Consider the following 15,950-nt stretch of genomic DNA (forward strand, 5'->3'; position numbering starts at 1 on the left):
CACATATGTGTTTACCAGACGGGCTCTGGCGACCCCAAGTTCCTCGTGGAACTAAGGGGTCGGGCGGGATGGCCTATAGGGTTCAACGTGGTCATATTAAATCGCTCCCGAGGTGCTTGGTGCTTGTTACCGGAATGTTCCCGATTTATATCCAGCAAAGTACAATCTCGAGAGGGTGTCTTTTATCGCTAGAAGAAGAAGACGACCTTATTTAAATTAGACAAAATTTTAAAATAATATTGTTGTACTTAAAACCTTGAATATAATGCTTGATTTGTTAGCAAGTAGGTGCGGTATTCTGCCACCTCAGTAGGTCGGGGTGAAACCTTAGTGAAATGGCTGGTAGGCTAATGCTTCACCTGCCCACGTCCCGTTAAAACCGTGGCGGGCCTCAAGGTACATTCCGGCTCCGTCGCCGTTAAGTTGGTGGTGTAGGTGCGGTTGAAAAATTTCCCGCTTTGCGTCCGGTCTGGCTCTGAACGCATTACCCATAAGGTACTGTATCAATCCTCGCGTGGCCTCCCTGCGTAGCATAGATAACCACGAGATCGTTGAAGGGCGACTACACAATCGGCCCCGGATAGCGGCCTTGAGGGGGGACTTTGTTGACGTGATCATCGGTGCCGATGCTAATGCCCATCATAGCATCTGGGGAAGCTCGGATACCAACACTAGAGGCGAGTCTTTATTTACTTTTATTGTATATGAGGGGCTTTGTATATGTAATAGGGGGAATGACCCGACTTTTATTACTACGGTAAGGGAGGAGGTCCTGGACCGCACCCTGGTTAGTAGAGAGCTGGAAGGTCGGATATCTGGCTGGAGGGTTCTCAACGAGCACTCTTTCTCTGATCACCGATATATTCAGTTCTCGCTGAACGAAGAACGTCCCGGTAAAATATCTTTTAGAAACCCTAAAAGTACTAAGTGGGACTTGTATTGTAGGAAGCTGGGAGAGCTGTTGCCTGCGGCGCCTACCGTTAGTTCGGACCTGTCCGAATCTGAGATAGACGTTCTGGTGGAAAGCTTCACCTCGGCAAGCAATAGCGCCTTTCAACTGTCCTGTCCATTGAAAACTTACAGGGGGAAGGGCAAGCCGCCCTGGTGGTCGGATTCTCTTGACGACCTAAGAGCGTCCAGTCGGCGACTCTTCAACAGAGCCAGGAGGAGTAAACTACCCCCGGACTGGGAGCTCTAGAGGTGAGTCTGGGGATTTATAAATATGAAATAAGGATAGCCAAGCGAGATTCATGGCGAAGCTTTTGCGAAAACGTAGAAGGCTGCAATGAATCGGCGAGGTTTAGAAAAATACTCTATAGGAATCCCGCTCCTATGGGGTGTCTGAGAGATGATGGTGGGGACTGGTCGATGAAAAGCGAGGAGTCCCTAGGCCTTTTACTGTATAATCATTTTCCCGATGTCCCAATTGCGCGGGGATCTTCGCCTGCATGGTCGGCGGGCGTTGGCCATGCAGAAGTGCCTGCCATTCCAATACGGGAAAGTCAAATAAATAACCTGGGCTATAGGGTCGTTCAAGCCCTATAAGTCTCCGGGCCCGATTGGAAACATTCCTGCGCAACTTCAAAAGTCTGTGGGGGCTTCCTGCCGCTGGTTGGCCATCATCGACACTAACTGCCTCAGGCTTAACTATATCCCGAAGTCTTGGCACACGGTTAGGGTAATTTTCATTCCGAAGGACGGCAGAAGCTCTCATGTATCACCTAAGGATTTCAGGCCAATCAGTCTCTCTTCGTTTCTTCTTAAGACGTTTGAGCGATTGATTGACCTGTACCTACGGGAAAGGATACCTCGGGGTTACTGTCGGCTTCATAGCATGCGTACTGCAAGGGCAGATCGACGGAAACGGCTCTCCATTCGATTGTAAAGCAAATAGAGGGGTCCCTAGAACACAAAGAGTATGCTCTGGGTGCCTTTCTAGACATCGAGGGGGCTTTTAACAATGTCTTACCGGGGGCAATCGAAAGAGCTCTGGTGAGCTTAGGAGTCGAGGCGCTCTGGTTGAATTTATTAACAAACTTCTATACGGCAGAATTATCGCAGCGAAATGGGGAGGGGCCATAATTAAGAGGAAGGTGTGCAGGGGCACGCCACAGGGGGTGATCTATCTCTATCTGCTCTGGGTTGTGGTAGTCAACGAGCTTCTTGTGGAGCTGGAGACCAATCGTTGTCGGGTGGTTGCCTATGCAGATGACCTCGCTATCCTAGTCAGAGGCCAATTTCTGGCCACCCTGGGCGATGTTCTGCAGGGCTACTTGGTTAATGTGGCTAGGTGGGCTGAATCATGTGGATTGGCGGTCAACCCGGGAAAAACGGAATTGGTTCTTTTTACAAGGTCAGATTTCAGAACTCCCTCGATTGGGGGGTACCGTTGGTACTTTCTGATAGGGGTAAATATTTGGGGATTGTTTTGGACAAGAAACTGTCCTGGAGACCCAATGTGGAAGATCGGGCAAGGAAGGCCGTTGCCTTGTACTGCTGCAGAGGGGCTATCGGAAAGAGATGGGGACTCTCGCCAGGAGTAGTACACTAGCTTTATGAGATGGTGGTCAAACCGCTATAAGGGGTGCTGGTCTGGTGGAAAGTACTGGACACGGCGAGCACCTTCCAAATGTTAGTGTCAGTGCAACGGACGGCGCTTATTGGTATCAGTGGCGCTCTGAGAACAACACCTACCTTGGCACTGAATGTCATGCTGAAACAAACATCCAGTAGATATTGCGGGAAAGACAGGCGCGGCCCGGTCGTTGGTCAGGCTTCGTGATATGGGTTATGGGCTTTCTGACTTCGGACACTCTAGACTTCTTACTAATTTCGACTTTATCCCGGACAGGACGGACTATTGTATGCCGATGACCGCTCCCTATGCAACCTTCACCCCAGTCGTTCCCCTGAGGGAGGAGTGGGAAAGAGGAATTATCTGGGGCATGGGACCGGTTAACTTGTTCACGGATGGGTCGAATTTGGACGGAAAGGTTGGCAGGAGGGTCTTTTGTCAAGAGCTAAATTTAAGCCGCAAGTTTCAGTTGGCTGATCACTGCAGTGTATTCCAAGCGGAAGTTGCTGCGATTAAGGATGCGGTGGATGGAATGCTATCCAGTGCAACTACGGTTAGGGAATTTAACATCTACTCTGATAGCCAAGCGGCTATCAAGGCCTTGAGCTCAACTACAGTGCGAACGAGGGTGGTCTTGGAGTGCCTGACCTCGCTTGCGATTGCATCGAATTATTTTACAATTAAGATTATCTGGGTCCCGGGCCATAGTGATAGCCCGGGTAACTGTCAAGCGGATCTCTTAGCCCGCATCGGTACAACTGAACCGGAAGATGGCTGTAGGGATTTCGGGATTCCGCTGGCCACCTGTGGATTGCTCCTCCATAGCTGGGTCTCGAGTCAGCTCAGCAAACGTTGGGTGAACACCACGTCTTGCAGGGTAGCAAGATCTTTCTGACCGAAATTGGATGGCAGGAGGTCTGCTGAAATAGTTGGGTTCACTAAGGCTCACCTATCAATGGTCATTGGGGTTTTGACAGGGCACTGTCCGATACGTATCCATGCGGTACGTCTCAATATACTGGAAACTCCATCCTGCTGCAGCTGTATGGAGGACGATGAGGTGAAATCACCAAATCACTATGCTTGATTGCCCAGCTTTTGCCAGAACTAGGCGAACGTACTTCGGTCGCGACTCACTTGGATCTCCCGAGGATTTATCCAAAGTTGAGATCGGTATCATTCGGAGCTTTATCGTTGCTACTCAACGATTCTCTAAGTAGCTAGATCTAAGTCACCGTTATTTTTGGTGTATGCGGTATCACAATGGACCTTCGTTTTGTCCAAGTGAGCTATCCTTATCAGGGCAGCTACCACCTAACCAAACCTAGCAAGTTTCTGAATACCCTATTTACTTTTATATTAGAAATTTTGTGAAGATTTTAAACAAATTTGTTTTCTCAACAGGTGTTGCTGTTTTGGATTATTTAAATCAATCCATTAAAGTGCGATAATATACAAATTGCAACGATTATTTGACTGGAGTTTTGCGCCTTTAAGACGAATACCAACAACGTGCAGGAATGGCTCCACAAGTTGACAAAGAGCTGCTGCCAATGAAGGCGCACTACTTTTTCTTTAATGCAGGTATGAATAAAATTTAGGCAGTACCTTTCATATATATTTCTACATTAGGTTGGTCCTTATACTCCAGTGGGTTGGAGGCTTATAATATACCCGCGACAGGTATGCCTGTCCCTATTGCATACGACAAAAACTATAGGTGCGGTATCACATAAATTTTGGTCCCGATAAAAAATGATTGTGGAGTCTTCATATATCAATTTTTAAATCTCCATAGAGCAGTTTTAACTTTGATTCTTGCGACCAAAATGAAAATGTCTTATTTTTGATCTACACACAAAAACACACTTTGTGGTGTTGTTTTATAGAAAAACCAAAATAGTGTGAATTTCATCCCCAAGAAGTGCTATTCTAAAAAATAGAATTTAAATTTTATTAATATTAAAATAGTGTGATTGCTGCTTCGGTCGGGACTTAACCCCAGGACGTTCGGGGTGAAAGGTGGAGGAGCTACCACCATACCAGAGCGGCTTGCTGTTCACATCTGCCATTACTCAATACAGCGAGCAATAGCGTTGACTCCAAAATTAGTTTTGCTATCACCACGTAAAGTATAATACTGTGCAATTACACCCAACTGTGCAAACATTGGACTATATTTTTTTTTTTTTTTTTTTTGTATGCTAAATAATTATACATAAGCCTTCATGGTACAAATATTATAAAACGATAAATAAAAAGTGCTACCAACTAAAAAGAATTCACTAATGTACCTAAAAATTGAGAGTTAAGAATACCAATTGGTTTTGATTAGAGTCGTACAGACTAGGGATGTTGCGTAAGTTTATGTGCCGTAGCCGGAATCGGAATTTTTAGTTTTAGTTAAGTTTTGGGACAATGGGCGCTCTCAGAGAACACTATTTTTGTTGATACGTTGCAAACATGTTTCCGTCAATTGAAAGTACTTATAACGATATGCACGAAATAGATATGCAGAACCACAGCGGCAAAGAAATCCAGCACGACCAAGACAAATACGACGTCGTGTTCTAGAAAATATGTATCGTGCTGCTTTTAATTACGATTCAAAAATTGATTACAGTATGCATGGATATATTGAATTAATGAGTGCGATATGTCCACATTGTGAAGCACCTAAGTTTCTGGGTGAAACGGCTGGCATGTGTTGTGCTAATGGCAAAATGAAATTGCCGACATTTAAAACTCCACCTGATCCATTGCACCCATTGGTTTTTGGAGGATCACCAATGTCGAAGCATTTTATGAATCATATACAAGAATACAATTCATCATTTCAAATGACATCTTTTGGTGCTACAAAAATTATAAGACAATTTTATGCCGACATTTAAGGTGATTACTTCATGTGGAATATCTAATTGTTCTGTAGATCTAAGTAACAGTTTCTACAATGTTTTTAAGGATTCTAATCCAACATCAAATTGCATTGCATACATATTACATATTCAAGGTCATATTTATCATCGAGTGGGTACATTGTTACCATTTCCTGACGCTAACCATCAATTTTTGCAAATATATTTTATTGGAGAAGAAAATTTGAGTTGGATGAACGTGGCACAATTGGCCCACATACAAAACGAGCGATTATTTGCGATCTCCAAAGATTTTTTCATCAGAACAATGAATTAGGTGAAATTGTTCAAAACCGCTCTCGATTGTATGCCATCTGATAATCACAAAATCATAATCAGAGCGGATAAAACGCCTTTTGGTGAGCATGCCAGAAGATTTAATGTACCGACGATTGATGAAGTGGCAATTGTAATTGTTTGCGATCAGTTTCAATCCCGCGATATTGTACTTCATTGTAGAAATGAACAATTACAGCGTGTTTCGGAGCTTCATCGCAGTTACGACGCATTACAATATCCAATTCTACATTGGAAAGGTGATGATGGTTATCACATTAATATACCAATGATAGATCCAAGAACCGGTATATAATATACTAATTATATTAATCAGATATTAAATAAAAACTAAAATTTAAAATCGAATGAACATATTTTTTACAGGTCCAGATGTTCAAAAGAAAGTTCGTGCGATGAATTATTATTCTTATCGATTGATGATTCGTGCACAAGAACAAAATTACATTCTGATATATGGTAAACTTTTTCACCAATACATTGAAGACATGTATGCAAAAATTGAAAATGAACGTCTCAATTTCATCCGATTCAATCAAGCCAAATTGCATCTGAAGAGTACATACATTTGCAAGATGCAATAGCGAATGATGCAAATGTGAATGATATCGGACGTCTGACGATATTGCCAGCTTCTTATATTGGTAGTCCACGCCACATGGACGAATATGCACAAGATACTATGTCATATGTCCGAAAATACGGCCGACCAGATCTTTTCATCACGTTTACGTGTAATCCGATGTGGAACGATATAAAAAATAATTTTTTCGACGGTCAGTCACCAACAGACACGATGTTACAGCACGTGTATTCCGGCAAAATTTGAAGGCACTGATGGATTTAATTGTGAAATAAAGCGTTTTTGGCAAGGTACAATGTTGGATGTACTCGACTGAATGGCAAAAAAGAGGTTTGCCACACACACACATATTGATATGGCTGGTACGTAAAATAACACCGGACGAGATTGATAGCGTCATATCAGCCGAAATACCAAATCAAACCATCGATCCATAATTATTCGAAGTAGTAACAAAAAACATTATTAACAGTCCATGCGGTGGAATAAATATGAATTCACCATGTATGATCGATGGGAAATGTTCAAAGCGGTATCCGAGAGCATTAATTTCCGATACCACAACAGGCAATGACGGATATCCATTGTATTTTTTTATTTATTATTTATTTTTATTTTATTTATTTATCGACGTCGATCATTTGAAAATAATGGTAAAAGGGCGATAATAAGAGTGCGCAATCAAGACATCCAAGTTGACAATCGCTGGGTCGTGCCATATTCACCGATACTGTCAAAAGTTTTTCAGGCTCACATAAATGTTGAGTACTGTAACTCAGTAAAGTGTATCAAATACATTTGTAAATATGTGAATAAAGGAAGTGATATGGCTGTTTTTAGAGTAGATATTGAAAATAGAAATGATGAAATCACTCAATATCAAATGGGGCGATACATAAATAGTAATGAAGCAGTTTGGCGTATCTTTTCGTTTCCTTCGCACGAAAGACATCCTGTTGTTGTCCATTTGGCAGTTCATCTGGAGAATGGTCAACGAATTTATTTCACTACTGAGAATGTACAGCAGAGAGCAACACAACCACCAGCAACTACTTTAACTGCTTTTTTTCAATTCTGTGAAATCGACACATTTGCCAGAAATTTGATTTATGTTGATATACCGCAATATGACACCTGGAATGCTTTATCGAAAAAATTTCAACGGCGTAAACAAGGAACACCAGTTGATGGTCATCCAGGTATTTTCCAAACAGATGCTTTGGGCAGGATGTATTCGGTACATCCCAACAATGCTGAATGTTTCTATTTGCGAATGTTTGGTAAACGTTCGAGGACCAAAATCATTTCGGCATTTAAGAACAGTTCACGGTCATTTTTGTCAGACATATCGCGAAGCACGTGAGCTCTTGCATTTGTTAGAAAATGGCACTCATTGGGACGCAACACTTCATGATGCATCGATTTCATCTCATCCACAGCAAATACGAATGCTATTTTCGATTATAATATCAACATGCATGCAAATATAAAGATTACATGACTGAAGATATTTTAATTCGGATGCGTCGTAGAGCAATGGATCCTGATTTGCTGATTACATTGGAAATGTACAATGAAGCTTTGATAATAATTGAAGGTATGTGTCTTGCGATTGCCAATAAAGCATTGGGGCAGTAAGCTTTGATTTCACCAAATCGTCCATGCATGATTTATGTGATCGAGAGTTGCAGCATGAACAACAATTCGATTGTGACGATTTACGTACATTTTTTAAATCCAACATCACCAAATTGAACAAACAACAAAAGGATATATTGTATTGTATTGCATTTCTTTCAATATATATCAGTACAATAAGATTTTTAAATCTTTTATAGCACAACAGCATTCATAAACAAATTCACATTAAAATAAAGCTTGCGATTTATAAAAATTAAAAAGTAAGAGTTAGAGTTAAAATAATGAATAGTAATAAAATAAAATTTTAAACTACTAGCGAGGGTTTCAACAAAAATAGATAGCTAGCCATTCTGCTATGTTCCTGGAGTAAGGCTACTGAAATATGCATAAAGCGTTTGTTTAAAGTTGCTTTTGTTTACCTTATTCCTTATACTTGACGGAAATGAGTTCCAAAGACGAATAGTGTTGACGAAAAAAAGTCTTGCTGATGTTACCGAATTAAATTGTGGTACAATTAAGTCACTTAGACGAGCTGACCTAGTAAAAACTAATTTTGTATGCAAATAGTTCGGCGTGGCCGACATCATGAGTTTAAGTAAAAATATGCAATTCCTTGCCTTCAAATAATCTAAGATGCCACAACCAAGGAGACGGTGTCTCCAGGGGAACTATGATCGAACCTTGGCACACCATATACATAACGCGTGATGTTATTAAACAGGAGAATCCAGCTTACTATATATCAGCTCAGAAGACGTTATTATAGGCAAAAGGTGTTGCAAAGCAAGTTGACGCCTTGTGCTAGTAGGGGTATATAGACTAGACTGCCGCAGATTGCGTAGGGTTAGATACACCTTGCTGACAACCGAATTTATATGGTCTTTGCACGAATGCTTAGAATTTATTATAAATCCTAGGTTCTTGATTTTATCAACAACTTGCAGGTTCACATTATTTATGTGTACTCGTATGTCAAGTGACCCAAGATTTTTACTGATAGGTAGCACAAAGGACTTATCACAATTTAGTAACAAACCATTTTCAGTCGCCCATTTGTATATCATTGACAAGTCATCATTGATGTGACAGAAGGACGGTCAACTTGCTTGAACGAGTCAGATAAATAGGGCTGGATATCATCCGCATACGCATGAAGTCTCACATATTGACACACTCCAAAAATATCATTAAGAAAGAGGCTGAAAATCGGAGGGCCAAGAATGGATCCCTGGGGTACTCCCATAGTCAGCTCTTTCAGTTGTGACATCTCAGAACCAATTCGAACACGCTGGTATCTGAATGTTAAGTAGCTATTCATTAAGCTCAGAGCATGATTACTAAACCCAAAGTAAAATTTCAGCTTCCTGGATAGAGCGTATGATTGACCGAATCAAATGCCTTGGAGAAATCAACCAGACATAACAACGTTAAATGATTATCGTCAAAAGGAGTTCTCAGATCATCCAAGATCTTAAGCATTGCATTTGCACAGCTATGATTTTTTCTAAAGCCTGACTGGAGGGGGGAAAGTAGATTATGCTCATTAATATGTCTAGAAACCTGATCATGCATTATTGTTTCAAAAGCCTTCGAAAGAGCTGGCAGGACACTAACAGGACGAAAATCAGATGGAGATCTAGCACCACTTTTTTTAGCTACAGGTAAAACAGTTGCCACTTTCCACAGACTAGGAAAGCAAGAGGTGGTAATGGCATGATTGATGATGTGGGTAAGGGTTCCAACAATATATGGTAAAACCAGTTTAATGAACCTGATCGGCAGCCCATCCTCACCTACGACATTGGAGTGTATTTTGAATACACACCCTCCCACATCATATTCAGAGACTGTGGAAAATTCAAACTGCGGTCCTCGGAAACAACTAGCTTCACTGGGTACAAGCGGAGGAATTGCAACGCATGATGTGCTACTTGAAAGGAAGGTATTGTTTACCACATCAGGGGAGTAAGCACACTCTACCTTTTCCTTGCTATAAACTTGTAACTTTTTAATATTGCGCCACAGGACGCTAGTAGGGAGTGTTGTATTCAGCTTGGAACCATAATACTTGCGTTTCTCTAGCCTTGTTATATATTTCATTTCATTTTTTTATTTATTGATAGGTTACATTAGTACAATGAGATCTATGATCTCTTATAGTACAACAGTATATGGAACAGCAAAAATACAGATAATTCCTAAATCTAGGCAAGATCACAACACAAGAAAAAAAACAAATACAGATATAGAAAAGTAAAGCATGAAGTCATTAATCACATACAAATTATTATTTAGATAGCGAAACTTGTGAACAAATCAACTAGAGAGTATTAATGTATTTTACCGGTAATAAGCATATAAAACTTCCCTAAAGTTGCTTTTAGTAATACTACTTCGAATGGACATTGGTATCGAGTTCCAAGTACGAATGGCATTGACAAAGAATAGCCGCGAGGAGGTAAGGTAGTTATAGCTTGGTACAATCAGATCATGCGTCCGTGAGGACCTGGGAAAAATTAGCTTATCATAAAGATATCTAGGTTCCTTACATATAATAAGTCTGCAGAGAAAAATACAATTTCTGGCCTTCAGTAAGCAGCTATATCGCACCCTAGTAATCGTGTTCTCCAATTCGGAATATGGTCAAATTTGTCTAACCCGAACACATAGCGTGTAACGTGGTTGAAAGCTACATCGATCTTATGGGCAGAATGCGAGCTCAGCTTACTGCATACCAGTTCGGGATAGCATATAGCCGGCAAAATTAGCTGTATTGCAAGCTTTCTCCTAACATGGGGAGGAGTAAATGCCGCTGACTTTCGAAAGTTCCTTAATATATAGTATACTTTGCAGACAATAGAGTTTACATGATCATCGCATGTCAAGCTACTGTTGATGACAAAGCCAAGATTGGTCACTTTTGGCACCAGTTTTAGAACATTACCACCAAAATATAAATGATGAATATTTGAGAAAGGTAGGTAGGTTGAACTGGCCGGTCCATGAGGACCTCACATAGACTGATTGAGTCCGTAGTGTTACCAGAAGTTTGTTTTAACGACCAAACTGAAAAACCCTATCAAAAACCAGGACCTATGTTATAAAATAACTCCGTCCTCTTGGCAAATACTAGAAGCTTCCTAGGACTTAAGCCACTTGCTGCTTCTAGATCTGACAGCTGTATCACTCCTAATAGCTGGAGCTGGCAAGTGCAGGGCACGAGCACAGAACGTGCTCGATCGTTTCCTCCTCCAACCCGCACTTCCTACACCTGCTATCACTGACCAAGCCTAATTTAAAGGCATGTGACGCCAGAAGGCAGTGTCCAGTCAGAATACCCGTCATGAGCCTTCAGTCCTCTCTTTTTAATGATAGAAGCAACTGTGTTAGTCTAAGGTTGTAAGACCTACACATAATCTTCGACACTTTACAGCCCCGCGCTTGAACCCACGCCTTTTCTGCTTGGTCGATCATGTCCACCTCTCGCCTTCGCTTAATCTCGCCCAATCTAATTGGGACGTCTACGGAGCAAGCTTCAAGGGATGCGCCCTTTTTAGCTAATTCGTCCGCTTTTTCATTCCCATCTATTCCCATATGCCCTGGGACCCAATATAGATGTATGCTTCTCCCTGTCCCGATTCTCTCCAGAGACTGCTTACACTCTAACACGCATTTAGATGCTGTGCTATGCGAGATTATTGCCTTAATTGCTGCTTGACTGTCAATATAAAAGTTAACACGGTTGCAGCTTAAGCTATTCTCTTCCAGGGTTTCTACTGCTTTGGTTACGGCTAATATTTCCGCTTGGAAAACGCTACAGTAATCCGGCAGCCTGTAGGATCTGCTTAATTCCGGATCAGCGCAGTATACCGCAGACCCTACTCCTTCCACTATTTTGGAACCATCGGTGTACACATGTATCGCCTCGTCCGCCATTTGCGCACCCTTGCGCCAACCGTCCACCTCTATTGTGGCCTTAAGATCTCCCTCAAAGTGCAGGTAGGGAATCATGTAGTCTGTTCGTCTTGTGACTGAGGACTGAGGATATTTGAGAAAGCTATAGCTTTTTTAGATATCGGGGTGATGTAAGACTTATCACTATTAAGGCACAAATAATTTCTCGTGGCCCAAGCCGAGCCCTATTTCTAGAAAATTTGAGGGCTTGCCAATTTTCCTGCGTAGGTCTTCTTCTCCACGTAGAATGCAACCTATTACTCTCTTTGATAGCAATTTGAACATTCTTCGTAAACCAGGGGCAAGACGAGCACTTAACAGAGACTTCACGTACAGGCACATATTTGTCAAAAACACATTTAAGGACACTTACAAGAAAATCAAGGTTTTCGCCAATAGTTCAAGAATCCAGCATAAGCACCAGTCAATAATACTAAGATCAGAAAAAAGGCCAGTTTCGTTTACGTTGCGGAAGTCACGATAGGTAAAGGACCGGCTTAGATGACTAAGATCTCTGTTTATTTCTAAGCAGCAAAAAATTAGATCATGGTCAGTTACAAAGGATATTTTATCAAACTTGATAACACTGGACAAATCACAAACAATATAATAGTCGAGAAGACTAGGAGAGCAGTTCGTAGCGTATCTTGTTGGCACAGTCGTATTGACAACGTACAAGAATATTGACATTAAAATCTCCGCATATAATAATATTGCCATATTCACCTAGGAACGAGGACACAACATCAAAAATCGGGTTCAAATTAATGTATTTATGGGGGTATATACACAAGACACAAGGTTTTTAAAGTTTTCTCCTGATATTTCAGCAAAAAGAAACTCAGTGCCGCTTCCAGTAGACTTGTGCAACCGTTTCATATGCAAATCACATCTGCAATATATTGCAACCCCTCCACCTCTTCTTTATACTAGTTAGGACCTCACTTAGCCTAGCATCAAACCAAGCTTCTGACACAAATAATATCTATCAGTGAGTTCTCAAATACAGATCTAGCATAATCTAATTTTTCCCCATTCAGGCTACGAGCGTTAAAATGCACAATATTTAAACCACTTTGTTGACTGCATAAAACATTAAGCTTAGCAGGACCAAATTCGTCAGCACTATTGTACCTATCGTTTAGTACCATGGGAGAAGTAAACAAAAGCAACCAATACTGCAAATAATGTTTTAAAGGCACTAAAGAGAAGGGCCAACTTTACAGCCATAGGAGAAATTAAAATGAAGGAGACCATACGTAAAAAGAATAACATAAATATAAAGATATGTACAATGTCAGCGAAATCGCACCAATTCATCTTCACAGCAAATCTTGATAGGGGGAGAACCAATTTCATATCGCACATAAACAACTCCATTAACAGTAAATACTCCCCGCACCCTGCCATCTCGCCTTAATTTGGTGGCCTCTTGCATCAATTTACGATTAAACTTAGGGAGGCTCTCATATAAAATTAAATTTCCGTCAAATCCTACGGAACTAAGCGGGATGGTCGAGTTGTTGTTCCTACGGAAGGCAGAGAAAGCACGAAGAGTTTTATTTCGATCATGCGGAGAGTAAAATTTAATGATAATTGCATTATTAGGCTGACCAGAAGAATTTTTTTTGCGGAAAATGTCACTTATTTTCGGCACCATAAAATCAATCGACAGGCAAATCTGGTTAAAAATGCCTTAAATTTTCCCCCTCCACTAACGGTACCCCGAACGCAACAGCATCAGCTGGAAACTCCACAGAATTACTTTTTGAGGACAGCGTGTTTTCAACAAGCCTCCGCAGCTCTGCAATCTCACCATCACGTTTTTTAGCTTCATCTTCAAGCACTCTAATCTTCATCGCGGACTCGTCAATTTTGCACACACACACAGAAATTTCTTTGTCAATCCGCTTCACCAGCTGCTTCTCTAATTCAGTTAGCTTAGAAGAGAGATTACCGAAGAGGGTGTTAAGCTGCTCTGTCACAGCTGAAATTTTATCTTCTTAAGCTGGAGACATTGTTGCTTTATCGGTAACCGTATCGGTAACCTTATAACAGCTGATTCGACCAATCTTATGAGAATCAATGCAATCGATTATTGGTGCCGCTAAGGTCGTAACCGTATCGTAGCCAACCAATTGGATTTTGGTTTACCGTCGTAACGATAAACAGCTGATTACGTTAGGGATACGGATACAGCGATACGACATACGGCACCAATGACTCCGGCTTTAATCTTTAACAGCGGCCAAGACAGCACTGCTTTCATCAAATTTAGCGGCTTTCGCGAATGGTGACTCTCTGCTGGCGCGACGCTTAAGAGTGCGTTGAGCGGTAGCCAACATTTCAACAGAAAAAACGTATGTTTATATTTTTGTATGTATGAAGTATTAAGCGCACAGATAAAAGAATTGATAAATTGATTAAATTGTAAATTATACACCAAGTTCTTCGTTATGCTTGCAAATATGTAAGAAGGGAAACAATAATATGTCTTCAGTTGCACTGTAAGCAATTTGTGTTGTATAAAAATAAGTTAAACTGAGAAAAAACAACCGATACTCGGAGCGAATAAAAACACGTCTCTCCACTGAGATTGTAGCACTTGTATTATATATATGACAAAATCATGCAAGCTGTTTCTGATAACACTGGTGGATAATATTTTTTGGATGCACCTGGCGGCACCGGAAAAACATTTGTGATTTCATTGATTTTAGCAACTATTCGATCGCAACAGAAATTTGCTTTGGCACTCGCTTCTTCTGGAATTGCGGCAACTTTATTGGATGAAGGACGAACAGCTCATTCAGCTTTAACATTGCCATTGAATATACAGGTGATTTAAACTCCAACCTGTAACATATCCAAAAATTCAGCGATGGCAAAAGTTTTGCAACAAGCAGCGGTAATTCTATGGGATGAGTGTACAATGGCAAACAAAAAATCATTGGAAGCATTAAATCGAATGATGCAAGATTTTCGTGGAAACCGAAGGCTTTTTGGTGGTGCTTTAATTTTATTGTCAGGTTACTTTCGACAAACATTCATTGGAATCGTCTGGTATGCCACCGCATTGTTTAAATTTGAAGGTCGGCTCATCAGTTATTTTATTACGGAATTTAAATGCACCAAAATTGTGTAATGAAACAAGACTGAATGTAAAAAAGTTGACGACGAATTTAATTGAAGCAACAATACTGGCCGGAAAAGCGAAAGGTGAAATTGTGCTTATACCGCGAATCCCACTGATACGAACAGACATGCCATTTGAATTCAAGCGTTTGCAATTTCCAGTGCGCCTGTCATTTGCTATGTCATTCAACAAGGCGCAAGGACAAACGCTTCGAGTATGCGGATTGAATTTGGAGGAACCGTGCTTTTCGCACGGACAGCTATACGTTGCCTGTTCCAGAGTAGGTATTCCAAATTGTTTGTTTATTCATATCCCAGATGGAAAAACGAAAAATGTAGTGTATCCAAATGTTGTGGATTACGCATTGAAATAAAGATTAAAAAAATTCTATAATATTTTATTCTTTTTCCAATATTTCTATTCGTGAAGCGAAACACACCGGGGTACCGCTAGTTACATATATAAATAAATTAGCGGTACCCGACAGATGATGTTCTTAGTCACCCTGGTCCGATATCTCGAAACGCCTTCACATATACAACTAAGGTTCACTCCCTTTTAAAACCCTCATTAATACCTTTAATTTGATACCCATATCGTACAAACACATTCTAGAGTCACCCGTGGTCCACCTTTATGGCGATATCTCGAAAAGGCGTCCACCTATAGAGCTAAGGCCCACTCCCTTTTTGAAATACTCTTTAATACCTTCTATTTGATACCCATGTCATACAACCACATTCCAGGATTACCCTAGGTTCATTTTGATGGTGATTTTCCCTTATTTTGCCTCCAAAGCTGTCAGCTGTGTATGTAATGTTCGGTTACACCCGAACTTAGCCTTCC

General features: G+C 40.9%; 1 protein-coding gene across 5 annotated transcripts in view; it reads left to right on the forward strand.

Moving 5' to 3' along the window:
* Positions 1–15,950, forward strand: part of Sugb (Sugar baby) — a 54,463-nt gene that overhangs the window by 2,186 nt on the left and 36,327 nt on the right. For all 5 annotated transcript variants that reach the window (XM_067786883.1, XM_067786882.1, XM_067786879.1 and 2 more), the window contains one exon: positions 3,980–4,159. In XM_067786883.1, coding sequence (XP_067642984.1) covers positions 4,096–4,159 — 64 coding nt within the window. In that variant the 5' untranslated portion in view covers positions 3,980–4,095. The remainder of the gene's footprint in view (positions 1–3,979; positions 4,160–15,950) is intronic.

The sequence above is a fragment of the Eurosta solidaginis genome, chromosome 5 (assembly GCF_040869045.1).
Source record: "Eurosta solidaginis isolate ZX-2024a chromosome 5, ASM4086904v1, whole genome shotgun sequence".
NCBI lineage: Eukaryota > Metazoa > Arthropoda > Insecta > Diptera > Tephritidae > Eurosta > Eurosta solidaginis.